The sequence below is a fragment of the Megalops cyprinoides genome, chromosome 16 (genome assembly GCF_013368585.1).
Source record: "Megalops cyprinoides isolate fMegCyp1 chromosome 16, fMegCyp1.pri, whole genome shotgun sequence".
NCBI classification, from domain to species: Eukaryota; Metazoa; Chordata; class Actinopteri; order Elopiformes; family Megalopidae; genus Megalops; species Megalops cyprinoides.
Window position 1 is genome coordinate 15,660,611 of NC_050598.1, and position 13,762 is coordinate 15,674,372.

The 13,762-nt window shown below is 40.5% G+C and overlaps 1 protein-coding gene across 1 annotated transcript in view; it reads left to right on the top strand.

The window, feature by feature from the left end:
• LOC118790796 (teneurin-1-like) overlaps positions 1–13,762 on the top strand; it is a 183,381-nt gene that overhangs the window by 129,279 nt on the left and 40,340 nt on the right. Inside the window, exons 12-18 of the mRNA XM_036547853.1 lie at positions 976–1,161; positions 2,334–2,360; positions 2,560–2,706; positions 8,782–8,998; positions 11,206–11,325; positions 11,485–11,746; positions 13,350–13,617. Of these exons, the coding sequence (XP_036403746.1) occupies positions 976–1,161; positions 2,334–2,360; positions 2,560–2,706; positions 8,782–8,998; positions 11,206–11,325; positions 11,485–11,746; positions 13,350–13,617 (1,227 nt within the window). The remainder of the gene's footprint in view (positions 1–975; positions 1,162–2,333; positions 2,361–2,559; positions 2,707–8,781; positions 8,999–11,205; positions 11,326–11,484; positions 11,747–13,349; positions 13,618–13,762) is intronic.

Sequence of the window (13,762 nt, forward strand, 5' to 3'; positions counted from 1 at the left end):
TTATTATGACCCACACAACCGTGACACACCATATCTGGCCTGGCAGCTGCCTTGGTCAGAGGGCAGCAGATGCTTGCCATCCTTCCCTAAAATCCCCCCCCCCCCCCCCCCCCTTTTACCACCACCGCTGCCTTATGTCAAATTGTGTTATAGTTATTGGATAATTACAAATCAGTATGAATTACAGCCAACTGTACTGAGGGGATAGTTCATGATAGAGAGGGAGAGAGAGAAGGAGAGAGAGAGAGAGAGACTTGTACATGCACTGTTATTCAAATCACTGAAGCCTTGTTTTAGGAGGAATGTGGTAAAGTAATTGCAAGGGAGCCATGATAGCCCTTGCAATTTTAATACTGTTATTAAAGGCAATGTATATTCAATTTGAAATAACTTTTTTTACTGCATATGGGTAAGTAGCCTTTGTGTGCCAGCAGCTCTTTCCTCTCCCTGCTGATTGGCTGCTGCTGGGCAGGAAGAACTTTCCATTTTTATGGAAATTATTCATTGTATAATGTTAAAAATGAGAGTATTAAAATCTTTGAATGGTACAGAGCTGGGGTGCCTCCACCTGCAGCGTCCCACTCGAGTTTAAATATACACCTCAAAAATTAATAAAGAACATTGCTATTCATATGGGTTCATTGCTTTTTGAGTTTTTTTTTCTTTCTTTTTTTTAATGGGTAGACTCATGCAGCATTCAAATGGAAAGGAAAAATTTGCTTTAATATCCCTTTAATGTTTTTAATCTCCTCTGGCATTTCAAGTTATAAGGAAAAGAGCACCTAAGGTGATGGGGATTCTTTCTGAAGTTAGTGATTTAATAGGATGTCTTCTTTAGAAGAGCACATCCTTCCATAGAGGAGCACCAGTCCTCACCCCCTATCTTTGTATCATGAATAGCGTTCTGCGGCTAGATTAGAATCTAGGCCTGCGTCCTTGGTGTGACCAGGTGTTCCTGTCCCTCTACCTCCACAGAGGTGTGTCCGGTGCCTTGCGGCAGCCACGGTGTGTGCTCGGAAGGGCGGTGCCAGTGTGAGGACGGGTGGGAGGGGCCTGGCTGTGACCAGCGGGCGTGTCACCCTCGGTGTGAGGAGCACGGCCAGTGCCGGGATGGGAAGTGCGAGTGTCAACCCGGCTGGGAAGGGGATCACTGCACGATCGGTGAGGAGTTCCAGCAGAGCAGCAAGTAGACTACCCCAAAGTAAAACTGTGACCGTCTGCTTTCCTATATATGTTTTATACACGCAGTTCCCATGCATAATAAACACTGGAAGAGCCTGAAAGGTTTGTGGTAGGGGCACCACGTCTGTTGGCATCGACTGTTAGCATCTTCGTGACCTAGCCCAGGTATTTTTTTTTTATCCTGCAGGTTTTCAAATGCACTCATTTGATGTTGTTTTTTTTTTCAATTAAGCTGATATCCATAAACATCCGCACAGAATATTGTTCTGTGAAATATGGAGCATAGATGAAATTGCAGATTTGAGGTTCAGTTGAAGAGGTTTGTCTGGGTAAAACCACAGCTAGTCATGCATCCTTCGCATCCACATTGAGAAACAGAGGTGATATAGCTTCTCAGGGTATGTAACAAATAGAAAATATCCCCCACATATTGCCTTGGTAATCCCAATAATAGTAGGCTTTGGAAAGAGGTAAGAGGGGAATTTTGGTAATAAATAATATAGTACTCAGAAGAGAACAAGTTCCTCTTCAGTGAAAAACTTTTTAGTGCATTTCATTATTCTTGTATCCATACCCTGTTCTCTTTGCTCATGTTTACATATCCCCTATGGAAATGTATTGTATACATCAGCATATGTTGTTGACATCCTCAGTGGTTCTGAAAAAAACAATAATAATAAAAAAATAAAGCAACGATCTATTGGGAATTTATTTCAGCTGCTTTTTTGTACAAGTCATATTGTTACAGCCCAACTTGGACTCTGAACATTGGACTTGTACAAATGAAAGTATTATTTTTGGATATTAGATATTTTTAAGGTTGAACACAATTCATTTTCAATGGCTTTATTATTTACATTGAGGGTGTCATGGGGGCCCCCACTGCAGGGTTTCTGTTAAGGCTGTTGACTTGAAAGCTTTCACAATTTGTCTTGAACTGCACAATACACTAGATTATAATTGAAAGTGGCATTGTTTCTCTTATTCATGAAGTATTCCTCATCCATGGAGAACATCCAGGTTGTAGGATAATGTTGCTTGTTTTTGGGAATAGTCCTCTGACAATATTGATATTGTCATATTACTTATTGACATGCATAAATAACATATAGACAAAGCAATTGAATGTCTTATTTCCTCCTCTTTTTTAGCACACTACTTGGATGCTGTTGTCAAAGGTAAGATGTATAACAGGTGATCATTCCATGAGCACTACAGTGCATGCTTACATTGCAAGATCAGCATAAAATATTGTAATTTACCGCTCAGGAATAAAGACAGTAATGTAAAAAATCATGGATGTCACTGGGTGACAGTGGCACAGTGGTCCCAAAAGGTGCAGCATGCTCTGCATCCGCGTCCTTCTCCTTGTCTCAGATGGCTGCCCGGGCCTGTGTAATGGCAACGGGAGATGCACCCTGGAGCAGAGCGGGTGGCACTGCGTGTGCCAGGCAGGCTGGAGCGGCGTAGGCTGCAACATCGTCATGGAAACGGAGTGCGGCGACGACACGGACAACGACGGAGGTAGGGTCCCCGCCAAGAGCCGCTGACCGTCTCCTTTCCCCGGCCCTCACCCCCTCCCTCCCTCCCTCCTTCCCTCTCCCCCCCATCCCCCTTCACTCTCCCACCCACCTGCGGGAGATCAGGGGCTTTAATCTCTGCGGCTGATGACAGTCAGGCGCGAGGGGATTGAAAGGAAACGTGCCGCTCGCCCTCCCACATCGCGCTCGGTCCTCGCGGAATTTCTCCTGTCATGAAAAAATATAAGCGTTCCAGATTTCCACAAGCCACTGCGCTGTATCCCTGGCGCAGTCCAAGCGGGGGAATATAAATGACACTGTTTCTTTGCCTTAGAATAGGTTTCCATCTCCACAATGTAGGTTAATGCGCCTTTGATGTTTGTGTGCCCTGCTGAGATGAAGCACAACAAATAGATTTTTTTTTTCTGGAAAAAGAAAAGAAATACAGCCCTGAAATTAGAACAGGCTAGAGCCAAATTAATCTTAGTAATGAACAGCCAAATATACTTTAACTGATAGCAAGCTGAGTTTCGCACTGGTTTAGGTAATGTCTTACTGTAATGAAATCATTTGTTAACAAGACTAATTATCAAGGGGATAATCAATTTAAAGGAACATTCTTTGGAGATGACACAAAAGATATTTTGTTTTAATATGAGTGTAGAGCACACTGCTCAAACCACTTACTTATCTTAAGCCCATAGTTTTACTGGTGGGTCAGAAGTGGGAGATAGATTTTTATGGCCTCCAGGTTTATTTTTTTTCCTTCATATATCTGTGAGCAAGCAGCAGAAGTAAGTGTTGTCAGTGCAGACTCTGAATAATATAAAACAACATATAAATATACACCAATTACAATACTCCAGTGGTGTTCCAGCTTTCTGTAGGATACATCTTATCTTTGGCAATAACTGTGTTTGCAGAGATTATTATAGATGTCTTGGTTGCAAAAAATGTAAGCTGTATATTGTTAGATATGATTTTTTTTTTTGTTTTACAGCAGAAAAAGGCATCAATCACATATAACGAAAGGGCTTTGAACATGTCATTACAGTATTGTTAACTGACACATGTGTTCCAGGGCAAAAATGTGCTTAATTAAATATAAATTCAGTTCGCAAGGTAGACCTATTGGGTTTAATGGTATACACATAACCTCCTGTGCATGATGCCTCCTTATTAAAGAGGTGGAAGCCTTTTGACTCCCGCTGGTTTAAATGCCACTTGCCTGGCAGGAGATGAAGAGGAAGTTTGCAGCTGCCCTTCTAGTTTTTTCTGGACTGACAGCAGAGAGCAGTAGCGGCCGGTGAGTGGTAGCAGGGGATGCAGAGACCTTTGCTTAATTTTATAACCATCCTAAACCTCTTCTTAATGCTCAAATAAAAATCATGTCAGTTTATGTAAGTGCTGTTCATTAGGATCTTATTCCCTCTCACTTAATTGCATCTAATGTGGTTTCTCTGTATTTTTGCACTTCATGTGAAATCACTATTGTGGTGATGCTCTCATAATGCTCTCTTTGGTATAAACAGAATTGTCTCAGGTCACTTATACTTGCAAACACTTAATGAGAATTGCCCAAATGTAATGCCACCACACTGAAAGATGCAATCAAGTGAAATGGAATCAGCTGCTCGATGGGTGTTATTAGAAAAATCTGCAAGTCTGTTGATTGTGGAAAAACAAGCTGAAAACCAAAAACAGGATAAACGGAAGCAAGTTTTCTGCCTCCCCTATTTGCAGCTTTCCGGCTGCCGCTGCTTCACAGTACCACAGAGCAAAGTGTTAGCATTTGGAAGGGCTTCGGGGGTCAACAACGCCACTTGATCCCAATTCGCTCTCGATTGAATTGAGATCAAGTGGCACTGTTGACCCCCCAAGCCCTTCCAAATGGGAACACAGCGCTCTGTATACAGTGAAGCGGTGCTAAGCTCCTGTTGTTAAGGTCCAGTACAGCACATGAGTCCATTGGGAAATGTGAGAGTACATGTGTACTCTGAAGTCATTCTGGCGAGTGTGAGGGGTGGAGATATTTACAGGGCAGCTATAACAAGGGTCAGTGATGGGTTGTGATGTGAATAGTGTGCCGTGTTTAACCTTTCTGCAATCCCTTTAAATGCATTCCCTTCATGCATTTGCTTTTGTGACAAGGCTGCTTAAGAGATAAATACACACACACAAGCTCTGGGATGTGTGGTATTGGCCTTTATAAAAAGGGTTCCAGGACATATATGTTGCTGCTTTTTTAATGTATTCAAGATGGCATTAATCTTTTTTCGCTGAAATATAGTGATTTATGTCTTTGTTGAGAAACTATTAGAATTGTGTCAGTCAAAAATTAGTTTGATTGTGCTTCCATAACATTTACTTTGTTAAAGTACAGAGTAATTGGATTATAAATCTCTATTTTTTCTTTTTCAAGGTAAACATCAGACTGTTTTTTTTCAGCTGGAGTTATGTGTTGTAAAGTGGTCCCATAAAATATAAATGTACTACAGTGGTGTTCAGAAATGAGTGAGTTCATTGCGTCATAAAACTGGATGGTTTAATGTGATTAATAGTGTTTCTCAAAACCCAAATCACATTCATATGATATTTGTTTTCATTTCATGTGTTTCCTTTTTCTGTGTCATCCATAACCGTCCCTATATGTACAAAATATTGGTGCAGGAGTATTTCAATAGAAAAAAACATACTGATTCCAGTTTCCAGGGTATCTACATATTTACTTTCAAAAGCCCACATTGCAGCATTTTACCCAACGTTTCTAAAACAATGAAAATGAGTGGGAAAAAAGCCAAAAGTCAACTGGAAGGGCTAATTTTCCAGGTATCATTACCATGTCCATTTAAAAAGGCATCATGGATGATTGCGCATCAGATGAAATATTAAGAACATTAAAACTGCAGTAGTAAGACGTTCATATTGTACTGCTGAGATGTGTAATTGTCTTTTTGTTGACTTTTATCACATTTTATCATCATTATAATCATTTATGTATTTATTATGTTTTGAATATGCTTGTTCTTTTGTACAAGGAAACCATATGACCTTATTGTACATCTGGAATATCAACATTGTTTAAAGTGTATATTATATGCTAGTTGATTTGGATATATGAAGTCTTCATGCAACTTCATGCAAATTTACAAAAAAAAAGAAACTGTAATAGTATTCTTGGCTGAAAGATATACTTTCAAACTGACCATAACCATACATTCAATCTATGCTCCTTTGACTTAACTTTGAATGAAAAACTGAAGTGAGTATTAAACACAAATGTTAACAGTAGCACATTACCATAAGTAATAACAGCTAAAGTAAATCACAAAAAGGTGGTTTGAAATAAGATTCTGCAATTCTGTAAATCATTTATCCAAGTTAGTGATAAACTGTCACGGCAGAGAAATCAGACATTTAGGGCTAAAGGGTTGCTTTCCAGTAAGCTGCATATTCTTTCCTTCCTTACAAGTAGACCCAGGTGGGAAGAAATGTAGCCCATTTATACTGGCCAGAAGCTTTGAGAAAAAAATGAAAAGGAAATACTTAGCTCTTTTCACCTCTTTTCGACTCACCGTCGAAAGCTACATCTGAATCCAAAGCGTATCCCTGCCTTCATTGCTTCAAGATCTCATTCTGGATGCCATTCATAGTCTAAATGAGGCCTCATTAAGACTGCAATTAGGAAAACTAGATGGCAATGAATGACCTCACGCTAGCAGAGTGATGAAAAGAGATAAGATAATGAAGTTTCCAGCCAGATGTACATTGTTGACTTCTTAATTCTCATGCCTGTCATTACCAGACGAAGGGTTTAGGAGTGCACATGCTCATAGAGTCTCTTTGCACATTCACACAACATGTTTTCTTTTATCAAGTGAAATGGGCTTCTTGATCTGAAACCATTTTGATCAGCCCATTACATACTAAGGCTTATAAGACACAACATTTCCATTGGGCAAAGGAGTTTGCAGGGGCACTGAATAATCCTCTTAAAGCCAGAGCAGGTGTTTGCTGTGCAGAACATGCTTGCTGAAATATAAAGAGCGGAGTGCAGTGTGATCTCTGCACTTTTCATGGCAAGACCATTTGAAAGTGTGCAGGGAAAGGCTACTCAGTAGTGGGGAGGTCCAGGCTTCAAGCCTCATTTCTTCATGATTTTTAACTCTTTGTAATCCTCCCGGTACTTTTCCAGAGAGATCTCTTCATTGGAATCTTTCAGTGGAGTTGTATCTGGTAAATGAAGTTTATGGAAGTTATGTTCAGAAAGGTAATGGGCTCTAGAAAGACCTCTCAGTCTATATGTACTGAGAGGTCTGTCTAGAGCCCATTATCTTTCTAATTGCTGCTTAAAGGTGAAGCTCATGTATACCCGGTGGTAAAATTATAAAAAAGGTAAATACATTCACATTCAGTAAATTATAATTGCTTTTTTTCCCCTTAGGAAGAAATGACCCAAAATGTCACTACCCAGCAGCAACCTATGCCCTAGTTTTCCTCTTTCAATCCAAGCCCTGACTGGCAGTGTTATCACTAACACTGTAATGTTGGAGCCCCTGTTCGTTTTGGAGCTATTTATTGTCAGCAGAAATATATACTTTGATGCTAGATTGGAAGCAGGAGGGTATCATTTAGAGGAGGGAGATACAGAGTTGTTATAATCCATGAAGATGCTTTGTTTATGTTCGAGGTAAGATGCATTTACACCAAATACTAAATAAAGTCCAAGAAATGTTTGATTATTTGCTAATAGATTTGAAATATGTTGGTGTGTGACCAAATATTTACATATGAACAAAAAAAACATTAAATCAAAATCAATAATATGTTTTGAAGCCACCAGTACTGTAGTAAATACAGTATATAAAGTATTATTATGGTATTATTACTACTACTAGTACTACTACTACTACTACTACTACTACTATTACTAATAATAATAATAATTATTATTATTATCATTATTATTACAATTATAATTATATATTTGTGTATTTTTATACATTTAAATCTGAATATATATCTGTGTTGACATGACTTTTTCCCCACATTTTTCACCCTTTTCATGTCGACTTCAGAATCACTAATTAGGCATTAAGCTTCCAGCACCACAGTACTTTCTCACAGCATGGAGGTGCTGAGGTGAGATACTACTACAGATATACTGATAATCCTCTACAGCTAATGGCTATTTCAGGCGCTACGCAGCTCTCTGGGGGAAAAGGATGGTTCAAAAAATGAATTGTCCGTTTTACAATTGTCTATTGTAAAAATAAGTGCTCAAACATTTATGGGTCCCATATTCATGAACTGCCTATAGTTGCTAAATTGTCATCAGTGAGAGACTTGCTCCTCCAATCAGCAATATGGCTCTGCTGGTAATATGTAAAAGAGCCATTGGCTGTTGGTAAGTACTGTTCCTTCTTATAGGTTGTTGAAGTTGTATTCATTGTATGTTGTTATTTTATTGTATTTTATCTTATTTGCTTTCTTTTGGTTTTATAAAATAAATCTTTGTCCTTTTGATCTGTTTCTTCAAAGATTTTTTTTTTCCAAATGTGTCATACTAGCCAAATAATAAATACATGAATTTATAGTTACAAATCACATTCAACCCCAGGTTTTTCAAACATCATTAAATTATCTCACCAGTGTAACATCAATCTCAGCCATCTGTTTTCAGTTAAAACAATTTGCAACTGATAGCATGAGCATCACGAAATTTGTTCTCACATTTCATAAATATAGGTTCCTAAATATATCTTTCCTCAGGTCTTTGTATACTATGAGAACACAATGCGGAAATCCTCGGAGGCTGCAGAGGTTGATATCTTCCTTCGCATTACATCTAATCTTTCTGCTCCAGGTGTTCACAATCTCCTCTAAAGTAGTGATGTGTGAAACCTTTATATTGTAAAATGACTAGAAGCTTGAACATTGTTGTGTACCCCTTCTCTCCTGTATGTGTGTGTGTGTGTGTGTGTGTGTGTGTGTGTGTGTGTGTGTGTGTGTGTGTGTGTGTGTGTGTGTGTGCACGTGTGTGTGTGCACGTGTGTGCGTGTGTGTGCATGCATTTCAGATGGACTGACAGACTGTGTGGACCCAGACTGCTGCCAGCAGGCCAGCTGTTCTAGCGGCCCTTTATGTCAGGGTGCACCCGACCCACTGGATCTGGTCCAGCAGAACCAGACGCCCTTCGTCCTGCTGCCCCCGCGGCTGTTCTTCGACCGCGTCCGCTTCCTTGTGGGCAAAGCCAGCACCCACATCCTGCCCGGGGACCTGCCCTTTGACAGCAGGTGTGTATCTCTCAGTGTTATCTTCCAGCTGTGAGCTTCCATGTTCTGACTAGCTGTCTCAGTTTGTACGCATGTAATCCCGCGTAATAAGGACATTTGTTCCATATGCTTGAAATAAGAGGCATGTAAAATTCTCCATTATACAAAGTAAGTGGTGCTACACTTGGCAGAAAACTTGGCACTGGCACTCAAGAAGAGAAATACTGCACTACCCAGAGGCCAAGAAAGTTTTTAGTCTGAAAAACAGATTTAAAGAACTACTTGTCTTAATTGTGGTCTAATTCTGTTTTCCTTATGTGACCTCACTCTTAGGATAAGGAAATAAATAAATGAAATGGCCGTTGGTGAGAAGGAAAATCAATGGGAGCATTCAGAACTTGGGCAACAAATTGGCCTGTTTGGTTTCTGTGTACTAGTCAAGGGAATTGTGATTAGTGAGTTAAATGGTGAATTGTTACCATCTCCTCACATAGGTGGGTCCCTAATGAATTTGTTTACAAAAACAAAAAGAGAGTTTTATTTGAACATTTCATGAATCATATTAATTTTTATACATCATATATCATCATCATTTGATTGATCAGAAATTTTGCTCCTGATTACAGCTGTAATAAAATCAAGAAATTGAAACCCAGATACTTAGATGCACAAATACTGACTTGAAAATACAAACTGAATTGAGTTAATTTTTCAATAGTGGAGAATTAACTGTTTGATTACATTCTGCAGTCAGTGCAGTATGTGTGTGAAAGTCCAATCCACAGTTCTGCAGCTGTGGCATTGTTTAGCTGCTGAAGTCATAGGAGCCCTCAGGCTCTCGAGGTGTCTACCCACAGATATCTGATTTGAAGCCAAACTCAGCACAAACAGGGAATGGCCATTATGCCCTGTGAAAAGTTACATTACATGGTATCATTTATTTTTAATATATATAACTGTCAGACATGTTTGCTTAGGGTGACTTACACAGCTTACATAACACATATTATCAGCTTACACAGCCAGAAAGTCAGGATAAGTGCCTTGCTTAAGGGGACAACAGTAGCACCATACAGAGATTCAAACTTGAATTATGCCAGTTACAATTCTACAGGTAGCTCTTCAACTGCTCCTGCCACAATGATGTTAGTGTTTTGTATTGAACAGTGATGTTAGACTGGGGCTGATTCACAGTAATGCGACACTGAAACATTGCTGCCTCTGACTAAGCTGAGTTTAGTCTTGAAATGCACCCGTCCTTTCTCTCAACCGTGGCATTATACATTCACTTTGACTTACGTTTCACTGAGTAAATTATGCACTTACACAGCTGGATATCTGTATAAGCGATTCAGGTTAAGAAGCCTGCCCAAGGGTAGAACAGCAATGCTCAGTCGAGGATTTAAAACATGTATCCGTCTAGTTCCTAAACAATGCTGTGCACTTCTCGCCCTCTCTGCCCTCGTTCACATTTGCTCAGCTGTCACTAATTGTGGATATCAATCAGGAAACTTACTGGGACGCACCATTGTCCATGAGGAAAATTGCTAGTTTGATAAATTGACCATGCTATGTTGTGGTTTCACCTTGCTGGAGGCAGGAATTGTGTTTGTGAGAGATTATCATCTCTTTTGATCCCACAATCATGCCCTAATTGCTTCTAATTTTGGATAAACAGAGCAAGTAACACCAATTTTCTCTTGAACAGCAGTCAAATCCCCCTTTGTCTCAGGAACCATGACAGAACCACATGGGGATGCATCAGATGAGAAAGGAGTGTTTCATCACAATTACACACTAATATTATTTGTTGACACATTTCAACGATCTGTTTTCCTTACTATCTTCATTGCTCACAAAGTTACAGCACAGGTGATGCTCAGCTATTTTACCGATATCCCATCAGGGCTTTGAACTTTGCACACAGGTATATCAGTAAGTCTGCATTAGCCACAGCATAGCTGATGAAAAATGGCCAACTTCATTAGCTCTTATCCAATGTGTTATAAAGACCATGCATAATATTAATTTATTCAGCTTGATATTTACAGAAGCGAGTCAGATAAAGTACTTTGCCCAAGGGTAAACTGGCAGCACCACATCTTGGAATCAGAACTGCTACCTTATGGTAACAAGCCCAGTACCTTCCCGTTTTGTGCTGTGGCACTGTAGCAGCTTGACCGCGCCTTTCCCTCACTCTCTCGCACCCTGTCTGTTTTATCTCCCAGCCGCGCATCTGTTGTCCGAGGCCAGGTAGCGGCCGTGGATGGAACCCCACTCGTCGGGGTGAACATCAGTTTCCTACAGCACCCTGAGTACGGATTCACCGTCAGTCGCCAGGATGGAAGGTAGGTGACGTTGCTGGTGAACTCTACCCTCTCATTCATCCAAATGAAGGGTTTATGCTACTGAGATAGGGTAGGTAATGTGCTCATTTTCACTTATTGCTCGGCCCTTCACGCACACATAGTGATTCAAAAGCTTTATTGCTGTTCTCTCCCCTCCAGTTTTGACCTGGTGGCTGCCGGAGGGATCTCGGTGACACTGACATTTCAGCGCGCCCCCTTCATCACCAAAAGACGCACCGTGTGGTTACCGTGGAACCAGTTTGTGGTACTAGACAAGGTCACCATGGACAGGGTAGAGGCTCCGCCCCCTATCTGTGACATCACCAACTTCATCAGTCCCTACCCCATCGTCTTGCCAGCTCCACTCACCAGATTTGCTGGTGCCTGTGCGGAACGGGGACCTGTCATTCCTGAGCTGCAGGTATGAGTGGTCCACCGGTCACATGATAGTCTCATGACAGTCGAAAATATGTGTCCACATTTGATTACATATGTGTGTGTGTGTGTGTGCTATCCAACATGCTTGGCACACGGGATTTAAATGGCCCATTTTGTTTCCTTTGGCAGATTTTTTTTTCCCTCTCTCAAGATAAAGCACTTTCCATTTACATTAATGAGGCCTGGAGACGTCTTTTCATGTAGAGTCATTTTCCCTTGGTTAAGGCTGTACCTGTGAACTCCTCTTACAGTTTCACACTAATTAGCTGCCTGTGGCCTTTTTTTCTCGAAACTGCCATCTGCTCGCTGTGACGTGTGGATATGGGTTGAGTGCTCGCTATACCTAAAAATCCTAATGATAAGCACGAAGGACTAATTTTTGAGATGTTTTAAAATGTTGTATATTAACAGTACCTGTGGCATTAATTCGAAGATTTTTTTTCCATTGTTCCATTGTTATGCTGCGTGCTCTGGTACTTTGTGTATTCTGAAGTAGTCTATGGTTTTTAAACATTTTCTTCTTCATTTTAATGGATTCTCTGTAAGTACATGCACCTGCAAATGTTTTCACATTCATTATACAGTGCATGTCCAAAAAATTTGCACAGATGAAAATGGTCTGTTTCAAAAAACTACATTTTAAATTAACTGTGACAATGTGCAGAAAATATAATTTCTATAAATAAATATAATAAAAAAAATATATATATATAAATCCAATATCATATTCTTGTGTATATATGGCTATGAGAAGATAAACCCTTCAATAAAACAATATTTGGAAAACAATATTAAAGGATAAATGGTTTTACACTCTCTTCGATAAATAAGAGAAGGCTTATGGAGACCAATAAACTGTGAACTTTCATTACAGCTTTAGTCAATAGCAAGAATATCCTTGTGCTATATATAATTTCCCTGTTCAGTACCACTGTAATAAAAGAGATTTAGCTTTGATTTTCTACATATCACAAAGTGACAGACATTGGACTCTGACAGGCACGCATACATTGAATGTTAGAAGAATATACCACATAAAGATCATTGGTTAGCACTATGAGTATGGTAGCATCATGCAAGGTTATGTTGCAGCATTGTGCAATGAGATTAACATGAGATAAACATTATAATTTAGTGTTGCTCTTGTATATCCTCAGTAGATTTTACATCTGTGCTAATATGACACCAGTGTGTTGCTCTTGAGAACAATTGTTAAGTGTTGTGTGTATACTAATACAATAACAGCTGTGTGCTCATATGTTAGAACTGTTTTTTCAGCTCTGTAGTCCTTTACTGTTTGTGGTCGTTTCAAAACTTGTTCTTGTTGCTCCTCTGATACACAGTCAATCTTCTCACGATGAAGACCTTGTAAGTTGGAATGGGTGCAAGCATGTACAAGATGAATAAATGTTACTAGTAATGTCTCCTTCACAGGTGAGGCTCTGATATAAGCACCAGCTTGTTATGATTCATTTAAAACTTTCACAAAGCTCATCTGTGGTTTGGCTGGGCATGTGGTGGGTGTGCAGTCAAGGGCATCTGCCATGGTGAGCGCTGCAGGTCAACACCAAGTCTTCCCTCCACAGGCCGTCCAGGAGGACATCCCCATCCCAGGCAGCTTCGTGAAGCTCAGCTACCTCAGCACTCGCACCCCGGGGTACAAGTCCCTCCTGAGGATAATCCTGACCACCTCGGTCATCCCCACCGGCCTGGCCAAGGTGCACGTGGTGGCCACCGTCGAGGGCCGGCTCTTCCAGAAGTGGTTCCCCGCGGCACCCGGGCTGGTCTACGTTCTGGCCTGGAACAAGACCGACATCTACGGCCAGAGGGTGACGGGGCTGACGGAAGCCATCGGTACGTCAGTCATGCCCCCCTTAGCTGTATCACGCTGAAATATGACCCGCCGAAGGTCTGCAATTTCTCTAACAAGTCGCTGCAGGCACGGACAGGAAAAGAACTGCATTGCTATATTGAAAGTGTGAGATTGGCAGTAGATGGA